Raw genomic sequence first — 16,626 nt, 5'->3', positions numbered from 1 at the left:
CTCCGTCTCACACAGAGGGAAGCAGCTGTGGTCCCGACGGGCGCCGGGCCCTGCCTCTCCCTCTGTTCTTCCTGCTCCGGCCCTGGCAGCCTCCCTGGCGATGCCGCGTGCCAAGCTTGCTCCTGCCCCGGGGCCTTTGCACTCGCTCTCCCCTCTGCCGGCAGGCCTGTTCCCTCGCTGCCTTCCGGCCTTTGCCGAAGTGTCACAGCTCACAGGGCCGGTCTCAGATTCACCCCCCACAACTTCTTTCAGGCTCCTGTCTCTGCTTGTGTTGTTTTCTTCTGAGCACCGTCATTATACTGTTTGTTTTCTTGATCGATCGTGTTCAGTGTTCGTGGTCTTTGCTGGGATGTGATGTCCTCAGGGATTGCTGTAGGCATGTATTCCCAGGGCAAGGCGTGGCGTGCAGGACACAAGCGGTACGTTTTTGTTGATGGTAACACCACAGCACTGTTTTCTTCTGTGTGTGTCCAGACATGGAGGCGAAGTTCAGGGAGCGAGACGAGAGAGAAGAGCAGCTGATAAAGGCGAAAGGAAAACTCGAGAACGACATCGCGGAAATCATGAGAATGTCAGGCGACAACTCCTCTCAGCTGACCAGGATGAATGACGAGCTGCGTCTGAAGGAGAGGTACGTGCGGACGGACGTCAGCGAGAGCCTGCACAGCCCAGCTCCGGCGCGGGTCCGGGCGGGGGAGCCTGGGTCTTCCAGGCGGGCGGCTGCGTTCTCACGTTCTGCTTCCTGCTGCTTCCTTCTCCCCACGTGGGTGTGTGCTCCAGTCCTCTGCCATGGAACTTCTTGCGAATGCAACATTGTAGCCTTTCGTTGACTTGCTGAGAGAGGGTAGTAGTTTACCAACCGCAGTAGCAGCATCTTTTACAGGCAGTTAGAAGTATCTTCACCCGATTCAATGTGGTGACAGGTAACCCTTCGTACGGGCTGCCTGTGCGCCGTGGGCTGTGCTGGCAGCTGTGTGTACGGAGTGTGTAATCACCCTGTGAGGCGAGCACATGGCTGCTCCCGTGCCAAAGGAAGAGAAACGGAGGCTGGGTGAGGTTTGGGCCCTGGCCAAGGTGTCCATCCGCTCCAGGGCGGCCTGGCCCCCCGGCCCGTGCTGCGAGACCCGCTCCGTCGTGCGTCCTCAGCGCTCGAGCTTCTGGTACCTTCCTCTCCGCTCCTCCTCCTCCTCCTGCAGCCGTGTCACCTGGATGTTCTTCCTCCTTTTGGTAGCTGCCATGTAAAAACCAAACGTTTTCATGAGGCAGAATCTTTCAGAGGACGTTTTAGGACCATGAGGCATCCAGTTTGGAACGCGTTACCACTTGGCAAACTCCCGTTTCCACCCAGCCACGCACCACACATGGTCGGCCTCCCTGGGCCAGCTCTGCCCAGCCTTGATGTGGGCGGGTGCGGCTGGCGGCGGGGGCTCGCATCTCGGGGAAGTTTATAGGTGTAACACCCAGGGCGCCTGCCGCCCAGGTTCCCTCCGCCGCCGTCCTCTAGGTTGGTGCCCCGTGGTGGCTGAACGCCTTTGTTCTACCGCCTGGCTGTCCGTGAGCCGGGAACCTCCAGTTACTTGTCGTTTTTCTGTCTCATGTTCTTGGGCATCATCACTAGGGATGAGTTTTTGATAACCTGGTCTGATAACTTTTGAAACTTGGTAAATACTCTCAACATGTTTGCTTTTTACTCCTATTTCCTCGTAGATCTGTTGACATCAAATAACCCTAACAGTTACAGTAGCTGCTGCTCTAGATCACGTGTTTATGACAGTTGTGAAAATTATTCTTCAGGGCAAGTCAGACACTTTTTTGTTGCTGCTTATTTCAGACGTTATTAATTACTCTTCACTCTTCGTCATCATGATCATTAATACACTTGTTAACATAGTGTCTTTTCAGTAGAACTCCAGAATCCAAAGCATTCTTTTGGGAAACTTGACACCCGGTCTCGAACTTGTTCTAGAAACATAGAAGAACTGCAGCTGAAACTTACCAAGGCCAACGAGAGCGCAGGCCTTCTGCAGAGAAGCCTTGCGGAAGCGACGCTCAAGGCCGAGCAGAGCCAGCGAGAAGCGGCTGGAAAGCACGAGGAGGAAAAGCAAGAGCTGCTGGGAAAGCTGCTGGACCTGGTAAGGAGGCGGCCGGTGGGCCCGTCTGCTGGCGGGCACGGGGGGGGGGGGTGGGTCCCCGCGGGGCCGGGCGACTCCCTCCGTCTCTCTCTCTCGGGGTTCCGCAGGAGAAGAAGGCGGAAGTGAGCCACAACCAGTACCAGGACCTGAAAGCCAGGTACGAGGGAGCCAGCGCCGAGGCCCGGGCGAAGCACGAGGAGGCGGTGCGGGAGCTGCGGCAGCGGCTGCAGGACGCGGAGCAGCAGCTGGCGGCGGCGCAGGAGCAGCACCGGGACCTGCTGCAGGAGATGGGGGAGCTGAGGAAGCAGGCCGACAAAGCCAGAGTACGTGGCGGCGGAGAGAACCGCGCTCACTCGGGCGGCCGCGGGCGGAGGCCGGAAGGGCTCTCAGCTCATGGCAGCTGATGGGATGAGCCCAGGGGGCCTTTGCAAACTGTGGCCCTCCGAGGGCACGCGACCCAGAGGGGAGTCGCATGCCTGTGGCTTCAGGTGGTCCGTGCCAGCCGCTGTCCTGCTCGGGGACAGTGACGGCTGCAGGCCTCTCCCCTGAACGTCCCATGTGGCCCCCACCCCTACTCATCCCGGCTGTCACAGCGTCTCACGTGGCTTGCTTGTAACAGATCTCTGTTGCTCCAAGATTAGAGGAAGGCCTGCGTTCCTCTAATCTTGGCCCTCTCGCTGCCAGCTTGCGCTAGGGTGAGGAGGGACCCGTTGCAGAAAAGCCAGAGGCCAGGCCAGGTGAGGAGGTGAGCAGGGAGTGGAGCCCGGCTGGAGGCACAGAGCCCTCAGGGGAAAGTTCACGAGCAGGGACTCCGGCGGGCACTGTGCTGTGTCCCCAGGGAGACACCGTGAGCTCAGGGACCAGGAAGCCGGGTCCGGGGCTGCGAGGAAGCGCCCGTCACCCTGTAGCGTGGGGCGCGGTGCACTGCCCTGCTTCCTGGTGTCGGGGCCAGACCTCTGCACCACCCCCCTCCCCCGGAGGTCTTTTTTGACCCTGGTAACTTTAGGAAGTTCAACCCTCCCACTAGCATTTAAGTTTCTCCTGTTACCATTTAACTTGCTCCAAGAAAAGTGAATGCCTCCCTTTAATTATGTTTAGTGTGTCAGAGAAACGTCAGCAGAGGCGGCGTTCAGCTGGGAGAAGGTGCAGAAAGAGCCCGTGTAGGATCGGAAACAGACCCCACTTGCGGCCGTGGGCTGAGGGGCCCGTGACGTGACACGTGTCATGCGTGAACGTCCCTCTCCCGCACGCTGGCCATCGGGGTTTTCTCGTCACCGCGCGAGACACTTTAAATTCTACGAGCCGTCAGACACTGGCGGTGATTTCCAGGCCTTTTGTCTTTGCAGTTCCCTTTATCCGGACAGGCTCCCGTTTTTCAGTGTTTCCCTTGAAATCCTCTGTGCCACACGGGGCCACATCCGTGTCAGGCCCGTGGTGTCCTTCAGGAAGTGAGGTCCCGCAGTGACCCCGAGAGCCACAGTGTCATCTCTCCCTCCCCCCACCTTTTTTTAAACACACTTACTTTTTTTTAAGATTTTATTTATTTATTTTTAGAGAGGGAAGGGAGGGAGATAGAGACAGAGAGAAACATCAATGTGCGGTTGCTGGGGGTCATGGCCTGCAACCCAGGCATGTGCCCTGACTGGGAATCAAACCTGCGACACTTTGGTTCGCAGCCCATGCTCAATCCACTGAGCTACGCCAGCCAGGGCTTTAACACACTTTTTATAGTTCGTTGGATTGTGTTTTTAAAGAACTTCTGTGCATTCTTTCTATGAAAGAATGAAGTAATCCCTTTCTAGGAATTATTGGATAACTAGAACGGCAGGACGCCCTGATGTCAGAACCACGCTCCTGTTTTTTTTTGCCTCCTAGGCAGCTGTCAGGGACCACCTGAAAAGGTCCTCGCCAAGACCGAGTGAGCCGCCCGCTGCGGCAGACTCCGCAGACAGAGCCGCTCTGCCCTGTCGCCCCTTCCACGGGCTTGTTCGCCTAGGCGCTTCCCCTGGTTCCCCAGGCAACGCCCGTGACCCTTCCCGTAGGAAAGAGTTTTAGCTTCCGTGATTCTTAGGTTACGTTAAGTTATTTGGGCTTGCATTTGTCTGCTTGATTTCATTTTGTTTCCATTCTTTCCACCTTTTGTTCCTGTAGTCGCTAACCTATTTGTTCACATCAGCCAGAAAAGAGATCGAGCTCATGTCAGAAGAGCTGAGGGGTCTGAGGTCCGAGAAGCAGCTTCTCGCGCAGGAGGGGAACGCTTTAAAGTTAGAGAAAGGTTCGCTTTTGTCCAAGCTGGTCGAGGTGGAGGCCAAAATAACCTTGCTGCAGGAAGACCAGCAGAAACTGTGGTCAATAAACGACACTCTCACTCTAGAGAAGGAGAAAGTCCTGGAGGAAAAGCAGGACGCCGAGAAGCTGCGCCAGCAGGAACAGCGCCGCGGCGAAGCCCTGGCTGCCGAGAGGGAGAAACTGCTCCAAGAGGTCGACACCGCGCAGGAAGAACTCCTGAAGATCCACACGGAGAACGACTCCTTGCGGGCCTCCAAAGTGACCCTGCAGGCTCTCGTAGAAGAGCTCCAGTTCAGCAAAGACAGCCTGATCGCCGAGTGCCAGAAGGGCCGGGAGGAGAAAGACCGCCTGGACAGTCACGCCCAGAAGCTTGTGGCCGAGCACCTGGCCTTGGCGAAAGAGAAAGATGAGACGATTCAGAAGCTCCGGAGCTCTTACGAGGAGCTGACCGAAGACCAGAGAGCCTTGCTGCAGGAGATCACAGACCTCACAGCCCAGAAAAAGGCAGCATCCGAGAGGCAGGCAGGCCTTGAAAACATGTGCGCAGCCTTAAAGGCGGAAAGAGACGCTCTCCTCCAGAGCAGCAGGGACCTGCAGCTCGAGAAAGACGCGCTGCAGCAAGAGCAGGAGACGCTGAACGTCAGCCTGGCAGCCGCCCTGCAAGTTAAACAACTACTCAGCACTGAGGCCAGCGGGCTGCGCGCGCAGCTGGACGGTGCCAGCAAAGCGCTGAGGAAGGCCGAGCTGGAGACCTTGCAGCTCCAGGCCGCCAAGGGCAGCCTCGCGAAGCTCCTGGAAGAGATTCAGGCCAGCCGGGCGGTCACGGACTCCGAGTGCCTCCAGCTCCTGCACGAGAAGGAGACCCTGGCCACGTCGGAGAGGAGGCACCTGGCCGAGAAAGAAGACCTCATGCGTGAGAACAGGTTGCTGGCCGACAAGCTCAGCAAGTGCTCGGACGAGGCCGCCCGCGCTCAGGTGAGCCTGAACGAGCAGCTCGCCTACCTGACTTCTGAGAGGGACATGGTCTGTCAGAAAATCTGCAAGGTCAAGAAGCAGCTCGATAGCGTCTTGAAAGAAAAATCCGTGCTGGAAATGCAAAACGGAGACCTGCTTGCCGAAAGAGAGAACTCCATCAACGCCATGGGAGAGCTCAAACGGAAGTACGACGAGGAGTGCGCGAGCAGGAGGGTCGCTGTGCAGGAGAAGATGAAGCTGCTGGGCAATCTCGACGTGCTGAAGAAGGAGCTGCAGGAGAGAAGGAAGGAAAACCAGGAGCTGGCCGCCACCCAGCGCGAGCTCTCCCTGCTGCTGAAGGAGGCTCAGAACGCCAAGAGGCATCTGGAGAAAGAGCACACGAGCATCCAGCAAGCCAGGGAGAGCCTGAACGCTGAGCTCAAGACCTGCTGGTCCGAGAAGGGCATGCTGCAGGAGGAGTGCCAGAAGCTGAGCCAAGAGACGCAGGCGGCGCAGCAGTCCCTGCTGCTGGAGAAGGAAGCCAGAGCCAAGGACAGCGAGTCCTCCCTGCACGAGCACAGCAAGCTCCGCGGGCGCATGGCGCACCTGCAGCAGGAGCTGGACGAGGCCAGGGCGTGCGCCGAGACGCTGCAGTCCGAGAACTGCGCGCTGGTCCAAGAGAAGGCCACCTCGGAGCAGAAGGTGGCGGAGATACTCAAGGAGAAGGAGCTGCTGGCCGCGGAGACGGCGCGGCTCGCCGCCAACATCGAGACCCTGAAGGGCGACTTCGCCTCCCTGTCCAAGTCCAAGGTGGAGCTGCAGGAGCTGCATGCCTGCCTCACGGCGATCTTGGACGACCTGCGGCTGGACCACGAGGCGGCCCTGGCCGACCGGGCCAAGGCGCTGCAGGACAGCCAGAGCCTGCTGGCCGAGAAGCGGGAGGTGGTGCTGAAGAGGGACGAGCTCCTGAAGGAGAAGGAGAAGCTGGCCGAGAGCTACTTCGTCCTGCAGAAGGAGATCAGCCAGCTGGCCAAGACCAACAGCCACATCTCGGCCAACCTCCTGGAGTCTCAGAACGAAAACCGTATTTTGAGGAAAGACAAGAGCAAGCTCACTCTTAGAATTAGAGAGCTCGAGACGCTGCGCTCGCTGACGGTAAAGGGGGAGGAGGTTCCAGCGCCAAGCCCGGACCACTAACCCCGTGCACTAACTCACTCACTCCTCGGTGGCCTGGGGGCCCGCGCCTGCCCCCGTGCGCAGCCGCCCGCCCACCCCGCCGAGGCAGGCGCTCCTGTGTCTCACGCTGTCTGTTGCCGCCTGCAAGGGCAGATCTCTACTAAATGTCTAACTGCTGTAGCCTGTCTCCATTAGGCCGAAACGCCAACTGTGAATAACAAGGATATATATTTAACTTAGGGGGGATTCTCACGGTAAAGTGACACGTGGCCCTCGGAGGCTTACGGACCATCGTAAAAGAGGCACACGCTGCAGTATGTGCTACCTTCCATTTGGCTTCCACCCGTCACATGGCGTGCGCCCACTGGGCGTGGGGAGACGCCACCCATGGCTGGTCACCGGGACGGCGTAGCGCAGAAGTCCCGTGAGCCCGGTTGGGCCACGGGAGGTGCAAGCCGGTGCCTGCAGAGACGTTCATTCGTTTTATGGCTGTTTTTAAGACGTTGTCAGCCAGGGACTTGTTTCCGTATTCATACTATCTTTTTTATTCACAGCCGTGTTTACGTTCATTACCCACAGCGTCTCCCAGACTTTGCCGTTCAGTGCTTCTCATTCAACACGTGACCCTCATGTTCTAATTGCCCAAATAATTTTTATTTTTATTTTGGAAAAATTTCCAGCCTGAATTCTGAGCGTTTTACAAAGCCCCAGATTCGAAAAGAGCAGTGGTAGTGTTTTAGCAACCCCTAGCAGTGAGTGGGAGGGAGAGAAAAACTCAGCCGTACGAGGGCACTGCCCCCGGTCACCACTGAACGGTTTCTCCCGCCCGTGAGCCGGAGGACGGGCAGGGCTGTTGTTGTGACGTGGGCCTGGTGCTGGGGTTCGAGGTCCGTGCAGACGGCACATGACAATCGGCCTGTCTCCCCGCGGCCTGAAGAGCGTGTGGGGGTCGGGAGCAGAGACCCTTCCGGTCCCAGGCTCCTGCGTCCCCGAGAGGCCGGCCCCCCCTGTCTGTGCGGTCCCTGCGGCGCACAGGCCGGGCGGCCGCCCCTCTCACTGTGCCCTCCTGTGTCCAGGCTGCGCAGACGGCGGACGACGCCATGCAGATCGTGGAGCAGATGACCAAGGAGAAGACCGCCACGCTGGCCTCCCTGGAGGACACCAAGCAGACCAACGAGAAGCTGCAGAGCGAAGTAATCAGGCTTGAGTGGCTTTTTGTACAGAGGGCCGCTCGCGGGCCTCGTGGGGTGTCCGACCACTGACTGGCCCGGGGTCCTGTATTTCTGAAGTGTGGCCTCGCTCGGGTCGGACCTCTGTTATGGAGGCGAGTGCCCACCAGAACCATGAGACTATTGAATAAAGCATATTACTTTATTACTTACTACTTAGTAGGATCAGCCTTTTAAAACTGAGGGGGAAACCCCAGCAGCATGGCCCTCTATGGTGATCCATTGGTCAGTGATAGAACTGACGAGAGGAGGTACTGATGACCTTCTCTAGTGTTCATATCTTTTTTTTCCCTTTTTTTAAAAATGTTATTTATTTTTAGAGAGGGAAGGGAGGGAGATAGAGATGAGAGAGAAACATCAATGTGCAGTTGCTGGGGGTTATGGCCTGCAACCCAGAAATGTACCCTGGCTAGGAATCAAACCTGGGACACTTTGGTTCCCAGCCCGCGCTCAATCCACTGAGCTACGCCAGCCAGGGAGTATCTTTTTTTCTTAGAGCAGATCCTCTTTCCCCTCGCCTTCCCCCAACGCTGAGCCACTCAATTTCATTCCTCAGCACTGAGTTTGACGAAGGCCTTTCCTTGGCCTAACTCAGTACCGGTTCCCAATTGTGTCATCTTGACTTAGTCACTCCTGGGTGCTGGGCAACTTTATGGTGTCCAGATCATTTTGATTCTGTCCAAGAGTAGCATTCTTATTCTTACACCTTTTTTTTTTTTTTTTTTTTAACTTCCTTCCTCTACCTTTCCTCCCAACTCATAGCAGTCCTTTCTGTCTTTGGAAAGATGTCGCCTAAATCCTAGGCAGATTGATTTGCCGAAATAGTTATATAACATTTGGTAGAATTTGGGGTGCTTTTTAAAGTGATAAGCAAGTAAGCTATTAAGGAATCAAAGCAAGGGAAGGGACGGCCTCATTGAACAGCTGCTCCGAGGACGAGGCCTCTTCATTATGGGCGGGGCAGGGGTGGGGGGAGTCCGAGATGGGAATCTTTCAAGGACAAGAATGTTTTGAGAGAATTACAGGGTAAATAAAACTTGATGTGGAAGGCAGTATATTGATAGAACTGACAGTCCTTGGAGAAGACGGAAGCTAAAAATACAAAAGCATTAGAAAATCATTGATGATCATCAAAATTAGAAGCCGAGGTAAATGAGGAGGTTCCAGCGAGAGTCTCTAGCCTCGGCGGAGAGACGCGGGGAGAACCGTGACTCCGTCGCATGCCCCGGTGCCTCTGTGACGGCCGGAGTACGAGGCCGGAGGAGTCGTTTTTTTCGGGCCCGCTGTGATTTTTTATTTCTGTGAACCTGAAATGGTAGAGGGCATTACAAGGAAGATGGCGGTGTAAAAACTAAAAGGACACTTTTTAGGACTCCTGACCGGTGACACATGACGTAGAAAAGTGTCCCTGGCTGTGGGGGATAACTGCCCAAGCCCCAGAAAGCCAGCGCAGCACCAGAACCACCCCCCGCCCCGCCCCGACCATGTGATGGGTGGTCATGGGGAGCCCGTGGCGAGCTCCCCATCCTCGGTGAGGGCTCCACACCCAGAACTCCAGCCCCTGCCGGAGCCTGCAGCTGCTCACATCCTCGCTCGTTGCCGTAACCCACCCCGAGCTGTCTGCGTCCCCCCGCAGCCAGGTGATGGGGCCCAGTGTGTGTGAGGGCCTTTCGGTCACTCTTTTCTTTTCTTTAAGGTTTTATTTATTTATTTTTAGAGAGAGGGGAAGGGAGGGAAAAAGGGAGAGAAACGTCGATGTGCAAGAGAAACACTGATCAGTTGCCTCTGGCTTGTTCCCAACCCAGGGACCTACCCCGCAACCCAGGCATGTGCCCTGACTGGGAATTGATCCGGCGACCTTTTGGTTTGTGTGACGACACCCAATCCACTGAGCCACACCAGTCAGGGTGCTTTTCAACGTTACTGCATGACGTTTCCCTTTTCAGATTGAAGTGCAGATGGATGACTGATTTTTTCCCATTTACAAATATTTTGATTCAAGTAATTTAATAACTAGAAAAACAATTTTATTTATTTTCAGAGAAAGGGGAAGGGAAGGAGAAAGAGAGGGAGAGAAACATCAATGTGTGGTTGCCTCTCATGTGCCCCCTCCTGGGGATCTGGCCCATAACCCAGGCATGTGCCCTGACTGGGAATCGAACCGGCGACCCTTTGGTTCGCAGGCCAGCGCTCAGTCCTCTGAGCCACCCGAACCAGGGCTTCAAATAATTTTTTTAAATGAGGGCTATGTAAATTTGGTGCTGGTGTTGAAAATGTCATATCCTAACTCACTAATCGATGGGGAGGGAAAGGGGTCTGTTTTCATGACAAAGAATAACCCCTTCTGATGGCCATGCCTTTACAGTTTATTCCTTGTTTTTTTATTCTTTAAGATGGCTCAGACTCGAATAGCAAGTTCAGTGATAAACGCCGGTAGTGGTACACAGGACGAAAGGAAACTTTTGTTGTGTCTTACAAAGCGGTTTAATTTGGCATTTTGGCGAGGCGTGCAGGCAGTGCCCGACTGAGCGTGAGGAGAGGTTCGCGCTTTACAGAGACTGTGTGTTTGTCCTCTCCTCACCCAGGTGCCCCCCCCTTTTTTTTTTAAACAAGTGACTCGTTTCGCCTGTTTTTTAACGCGCATCTTCGTGAATCATGTCATAATTCAGCCGTGTCCTTGGAATGTGGAGTGACCACTCACCAGGCTCTTTTCTCTTGGTCTTCAAGTTGGACACGCTCAAGGAAAACAACCTGAAGAACGTGGAGGAGCTGAACAAATCCAAGGAACTCCTGACCGCGGAGAACCAGAAGATGGAGGAATTCAGGAAGGAAATGTGAGTTCATCCCCTTGGGGAGGAGTCCCGGCGCTTCCTTAAAACCGCAAACGGGAGAACAATGCCAGTTATTGCTGAAAGCACTCGACAAACGCGCAAAGCGAGAGCCGCTGCCCTCCCACCCCACAGACACCCCACAGACACCCCACGGACGCTCTGGCCCCCGTGAGGCAGCCCTTGCGCCCGCGGCCACGAGCGGCACCACAGGAAAGATCCCGATGCCGTGCATGTGCAGGCCGACGGTTAGGACGCCTGGGGTTCGGGCGGGACGTTGTGAGACCTCACGAAAGGCGGACTCGGGGCTTTGCAGGCCGTTACCCGATGGCCCGTCTTGACGCCTGGCCACGTCAGACCCTTTAGTGGTAAATCCCTCCAGCCCCTTTCTGTAGGAGCAAACAAAACAAAACAAAACAGCATTACTGAGATTCCCAACAATCCTGATCTTTAAGACTAGCCAGATCTCTGGCATAGAAATTAAACAAGCGGAGTTTTGCAAGGCTTCTCCGTGTCGAGACTCGCCCACCAGACGGCCGCCCTGACGGCAGCACGCACGCAGGCCGGCCGCGCTTCCCTGGCCGGCGCTGCCGCTCAAGGTCGGTCTTTCTGACCGTGCCCACGGCGGTTCCGCCGGCACTGCCAGTGACAGGCAGGGTGCAGACGACAGCACCGTGCCCCTCTGTTCGGAGAGCCGCGCTGCGCCAGGTGTGTGAGACTGAAACTGGGGGGCCGCTGAGCCTGGTGAGCGCTCGAGCGTGTCCGTCGGGCGCCGTACAGTGAAGCTGGGAGGGGACCGAGACGAACCCCCTGTGGCCCCTGCCCCCCCCCGGGGTTCATATCGTTTATTTGGAGTTCCAATCCAGCAGGTGGGGTTCGGACAAAAGCTAAAGCGCCACGTCCAAACCGCTGTTCTGGGTTACTGTCCCCAACACTGTTTGCTGGTCAGGCTTGCATTGAACGAGTCTGCGTCTAGCTCCCCTGAGAGTTCTCAAAACCCTGCTGGAGACAGCCCCGCCGGAGCAGCTCGGGACGCCGACCGCGGACCCCTCCCTCTTCCCTGGTCTCCTCCGCGAGGCTCCGCAGATGCCGGTCAGATAGTCCCGGCAGCCCCAGGGCCCGGAGTGGTGCATTGACGACCGACCGAGAGCGTGGTCGTGTGCGGACGCTTCCACTTCCTTGACCTGGCGGAGCCCAGTAGCAGGGACGGGACGAGGCCTGCAGGACGGGGGCTGGTGGGATCAGCACAGCTCAGGACCTCCCCCACCCAGCCCACCCCCACCCCCGCCCCCTGACACCGTGGTCACGCCCACCCGGGGCCCTGGGGCCCTGAGTTCACTGTAGCTCACTGCGTCCCAGGGGCAGCTGGCGAGCGAGGCTCTGAGCCAGGGGAGAAGGTTCCCTGCCCAGCCCCCTGCCTGGCCCCCCCACCTCTGAGCCCGGAGACGGAAGGGCAGGGCTGGGGCAGGTCCAGCCCGGAGCGCTCTGCGATAGGTGAAACTCCCCTTTCCTGCCACCAGACTTCAGAGTCTCTCGGGGTCGCTCCGTCCGTGTGGTACGTCAGTGTTTAACGTCCTCACAGAGCCGTCGTCATGCCGCTGCCCCCAGAGTGTGGGGTGGCATCACGTCTCCTAGGAGACATATTGTTTCTGCATCCCCTTCTGCACGGTCCCCTTGAATAATGAGAGCACAGCCCCCTGCCTGTGGCAGCAGAGGGGTGGCCGCAGGAGACCGGGCCGCTGCTGCCCGCCCCCCTGGCCCCGGCCCCCGCCTGCCTTCCTCCCGCAGCCACGCTCCCCAGCCCTCCTCCGACGGGAGGGGGTGGCCCATGTGAGGAGCCAGGCTGCTTCGGATTCTCAGCCTTCTTCCTAGCCCACCAGGCCTGAGGGGGCCGTGTCTTCCATTAGCGGGAGGGGGGTATGGGGGGGACACCCTGGCGACGTAGGCCAGGCGCTGCTGGGGGGAGGTGTGAAGAGTAGGTGGAGGGAGGCCCTGGCCCCAGAGTCTCATTGTCCCCGCCCTGGACCCGGCCACACTTCAAGGACCCGCCGACAGAAATGTCCCGTGGGATGGGAACAGTGCTTCTCAGAGAACAGACCGAAAGCCCAGCCCCGTGACTGCCCCGCCGTTCCTCAGGGTCCTCAGGGCTGCGGGCATCCCGTCTCGGCCGGCACGTGGCTCCTGGCGTCCCCCGCCAGGACCACAGTTCCTCGGGGGAAAGGGACAGCCCCAGAGACACGGGAGGTCTGCTGGGGACTGCCCCCCACGGGACACTGCCCCCCATGGGACACTGCCCTCGACGCAGGGGGCCCCGCGTGTCCCCGCCCCTCTGCGTGCCAACCAGGCTGGTGCTGGGGAAACGGGGGACAGCTGGCTCCTCTTTGCAGACGGAGGAGAAGAGTGAAACGGCTTCTCCCTGCTGCGTGATGTTGAGTCCTGGCAGAGACCTAATGAGCGATCTGATTTCCGTCCTTGCTCACCTCGTGCCACGGTGGTAAATCTGGGATAGGTCCGGCATGGCCGTTAATAGATCCGTGATCAGTTCGTAAGTCTCGTGTTTGCGAGTCAACGTTAATCATGCTTATTTTGCCCCGGTTTTAAAACGTGGCATCCTTCTTTTCTGTTTCATGATCTCTTGGCGTGTAGAAAGAACAGTAGCCTTAAGAACATTTAGAAGTCTAGCTGTAGGTACTTCCAGAATCACTCCTTAGCGTATCCCCAGGAGCCGGGCTGCCAGAGCCTACCCACTCCATGAAGCCGGGCGCCCACGACGCCCGGAAGAAAGAAGGAGCTTCTGTGTTGGAGGCGGGCCCTCGGCCGGGGTCGGGTCCCTGGTTCTCGCTGCCACAGCTTCTCGACTCGGCGATTTGGGGCGAGTCTCTTCAGCGCCCGGGGCCTCCGGGGTCTCGTTTTTAAAACACAGATGATGCAGTGAGCCTTCTCAGGGTTGGAAGGTTGAAGGAGAAAATGCACACGGAGGCGATTTGTAGATTTTAAAACGTTAAACCGACCCTTAGGACTGTAGGATATTTCTTAGACTCCTTGTGTTAATTCTCCTTGTGGTGGGCTCTCAGGAGACACCACCAGGGACCTACCCAACCGTACGAGATGAAAGTCTCGAATGGAGAGCACAGGGTCACAGGCCTCGCCCCCGGGCCGCACAGACGGCTCAGAGACCACCTGCCCCCGACGAGGGCGTTGTCCGTCCACCTGGGCGCGGGAGGTTTGGCTCCTGGCGGCTTCGCCATAAGCAAAATCTGGCGTTTTATCAGGAGTTCATTGATTTTGTTTTATTTGTCTTTTTAAAGTAACGGCTCAAGAGGACAAATGCTTTCTTTTTCTTTTTTAAAGACTCTTATTTGTAGAGAGGGAAGGGAGGGAGAAAGAGAGAAACATCAATGTGCGGTTGCTGGGGGTCATGGCCTGCAACCCAGGCATGTGCCCTGACTGGGAATCGAACCTGCGATGCTTTGGTTCACAGCCCGAGCTCAATCCACTGAGCTACGCCAGCCAAGACTAGGAGTTCATTGATTTTAGACAAGGATGGACTTCAGCTGTCGCGCGCATGCGTGTGTGTGTGTGCGTGTGCGTGTGTGTGTGTTGATCCATAGCTGAAATCAAGCCTTCCGGGTTTGGAATGGCTGATCACCTGAGGCTAAAAGTCCCCCATCCCAGTTTTCCTTCCCTTGCTAAATAAACACCTCTGTGAAACGCCAGATTTAATGCGCAAAGAGAATTGCTCTGTAGAAGATGCACTCCCCCAGACCTTCACGCGCCCGTCCCTGTGCACACGTGACCGGTGGACGGAGAATTAACGACCACGCAGGCCACGGTGCCGAGCGCCGCCACCCCTCAGACACTCGGAGTTAAAAATAGACGCGCCCGTGCGTCAGCAGACGGCTCCGTACCCAGATGAGTGGACTCGGAGCTCAGCCACGCCTGACAGCTCACTCGATGGAGCGCGGCCAGCACAGACTTAAAACCGTCATTGCATCAGGGCCCGCCTGGCACGGAGCTGAAACCCAGTGATCAGATGAAATATTTTGAGAGCCCCCGTGTAAAGGATGATTTGGGATGTGTATCTTGGATCAATCTCAAAAATCTTGCAAAGATGCTTAGTAAGGGGACTTAAACCTGCTCCTGTGTAGGTGCTGATATTGATGAGACGGGTGAGCAGGCTCTCTTTGTCTTTACTTCTTTTAATTACACGTGAGCGTCATGGAAAGAGTACGGTCCAGATGAAACCCCCGTCCTGTAACTAGACAGCTGCCTTCCCCTCGGGACCCCACCCCCAGCTGGCCCCCAGACACGCTGAGATTCGCGCCGGCACTCAGCAGTGACTGACACCAGCCAGCGAGACCCGTAGATGCTGGTTCCTGCCGGGAAAAGCGGGGTGCAGACGTGTGCAGTCAGAACAGAGTGCCCGGTGGCGGCGCGAGCCCCCCTGTCCTCACCGCGGGTTTAGCTCGATCTCCTGACGGGCACAGTCCGAGAGACAGGAGGGGCGCCGGCCGTGTCCCCTGTCCCTTATCTCCGAGGAGCGCTGCGCTCTGTGTGGGGAGGGCCCAGGAGTGAGGGGAGCGTGGGTGGCCAGAGGCTGCACGCAGCGTGTACTCGGCGTCCTTCTCTGAAACGTGCAGGCACCGCGGGCGGCAGCCCTCCTCCCGAGAGGTCAGCGAGGTCAGCGCCGCCCGGCCCTTCCCGCCGGGCGGCCTCGCTGCCTCCCGTCATTACAGACCCTGCCGGGCACGTGGCCCAGATACATTTTCCCCGGCGGGCGCTGCGGGGCCGCTCGTCTCCCACAGCTTCTTTGCCTGTCTTGTTTCTATGGTAACCGCGCACCCACTGTCCTTGCAGAGAGACGCTGAAGCAGGCAGCGGCGCAGAAGTCCCAGCAGCTCTCGGCGCTGGAGGAGGAGAACGTGAAACTTGCCGAGGAGCTGGGGAGGCGGAGGGACGAAGTCTCGACCCACCAGAAGGTCAGGGGGCCGCCGGGGTGGGCGCTGGCGGCGGTGCCGTGTGCCGTCTGCGTGGCTGGTGGGCCGGGGGGTGGCTGGCGGGGGGCCGTGAGGAGACAGCTCCAGCCTGAGCTCCGGGGGTCGGGTGTGCCGGGTGGGACGTCCCCTCGGCTGTGTCACGTGCCCCCTCTTTGCCCGCGTGCTGCAGCTGCAGGGCTCGGGTCCGAGCCCGTGGAAGGCTGGGAACTTGCGAGCAAGTGGCAGCCGAGGTCTTGATTGGCTGACGTGACAGCAGAGCGTTTCACACGCGAAGGGACGGTAGCTCCTTCCTCCCGCTGCTCGGGTTTTCGTTTCCTTTCGTCGGAGCTGGTTTTAAGGGAGCAGATTCCAAGCGTGGGGTCAGTGTGAGGGTTGGCAGCTGTTTGTAGATGGAACTCTGCTTTTCTTTGAGTTACAAAAAAAAAAGAGAGAGAGAGAACGACGTGACAGACGTGTCCCCGTGGAGCCGTGTGTGGACGGGCGCTCGCGTGCAGTGGCACACGGGAGCCTGTGTCTCGGCGGGGTGGGGGGGCACGCTGCCCGGCCGGCTCACGCCCGTATTTGAACCACGGAGGTTTCGGGCGCAAGTCGTTGGGCACCGACTCGGAACTGGGTCTGCCGGACGCCGCGTCGTTCCTGCGCTGCGTGTCGGGGGGAAAGCCCGCCCCCGGCCCACTTTGCCAGCGTTCGCTCCCACGTGGGACGGAGGAGTCGGGGCGATCGCTCGGAGTCTCCCGTGGACACGGCGCCGTCCGCCGCGAGAGCACTTTCCAGGGCGTCAGCCTCAGACTTCCCACAAGCGTGTGACTTCACGGAGGAGGGGCTCATCTATCTCCGCTGCCAGTCTCTCTGCACTGCGGCGTCCTGCTGTGTGACGGGCACAGACGAGTGACAGCCCCATCTCGCCCACCTCTGCAGTACCTGCAGGAGATGGCCCGCCTCCATCCCCGAGTGCGAAAGGGGACAGGGGCCGGAGAAGGCAGTCCCTCCCTGCTCAGCCTCGGTCGGCTCCCAGAGCCAGG

General features: G+C 58.0%; 1 protein-coding gene across 4 annotated transcripts in view; it reads left to right on the top strand.

Moving 5' to 3' along the window:
* The window catches only part of CLIP1 (CAP-Gly domain containing linker protein 1), a 90,116-nt gene that overhangs the window by 58,347 nt on the left and 15,143 nt on the right, over positions 1-16,626 (top strand). For 3 of the 4 annotated variants that reach the window (XM_045841619.1, XM_045841612.1, XM_045841603.1), the window contains 6 exons: positions 475-631; positions 1,967-2,132; positions 2,240-2,455; positions 7,628-7,744; positions 10,508-10,614; positions 15,466-15,586. In XM_045841619.1, the coding sequence (XP_045697575.1) occupies positions 475-631; positions 1,967-2,132; positions 2,240-2,455; positions 7,628-7,744; positions 10,508-10,614; positions 15,466-15,586 (884 nt within the window). Of the gene's footprint in view, positions 1-474; positions 632-1,966; positions 2,133-2,239; positions 2,456-4,283; positions 6,531-7,627; positions 7,745-10,507; positions 10,615-15,465; positions 15,587-16,626 lie in introns of all 4 variants that reach the window. The other variant, XM_045841620.1, reaches the window with a different exon arrangement.

Source organism: Phyllostomus hastatus, unplaced genomic scaffold (genome assembly GCF_019186645.2).
Source record: "Phyllostomus hastatus isolate PE091 unplaced genomic scaffold, TTU_PhHast_1.1 phas_contig_1162, whole genome shotgun sequence".
Lineage (NCBI taxonomy): Eukaryota > Metazoa > Chordata > Mammalia > Chiroptera > Phyllostomidae > Phyllostomus > Phyllostomus hastatus.
Note: the sequence above shows the minus strand (reverse complement) of the source record. Positions and strands in the feature narration are given on the sequence as shown.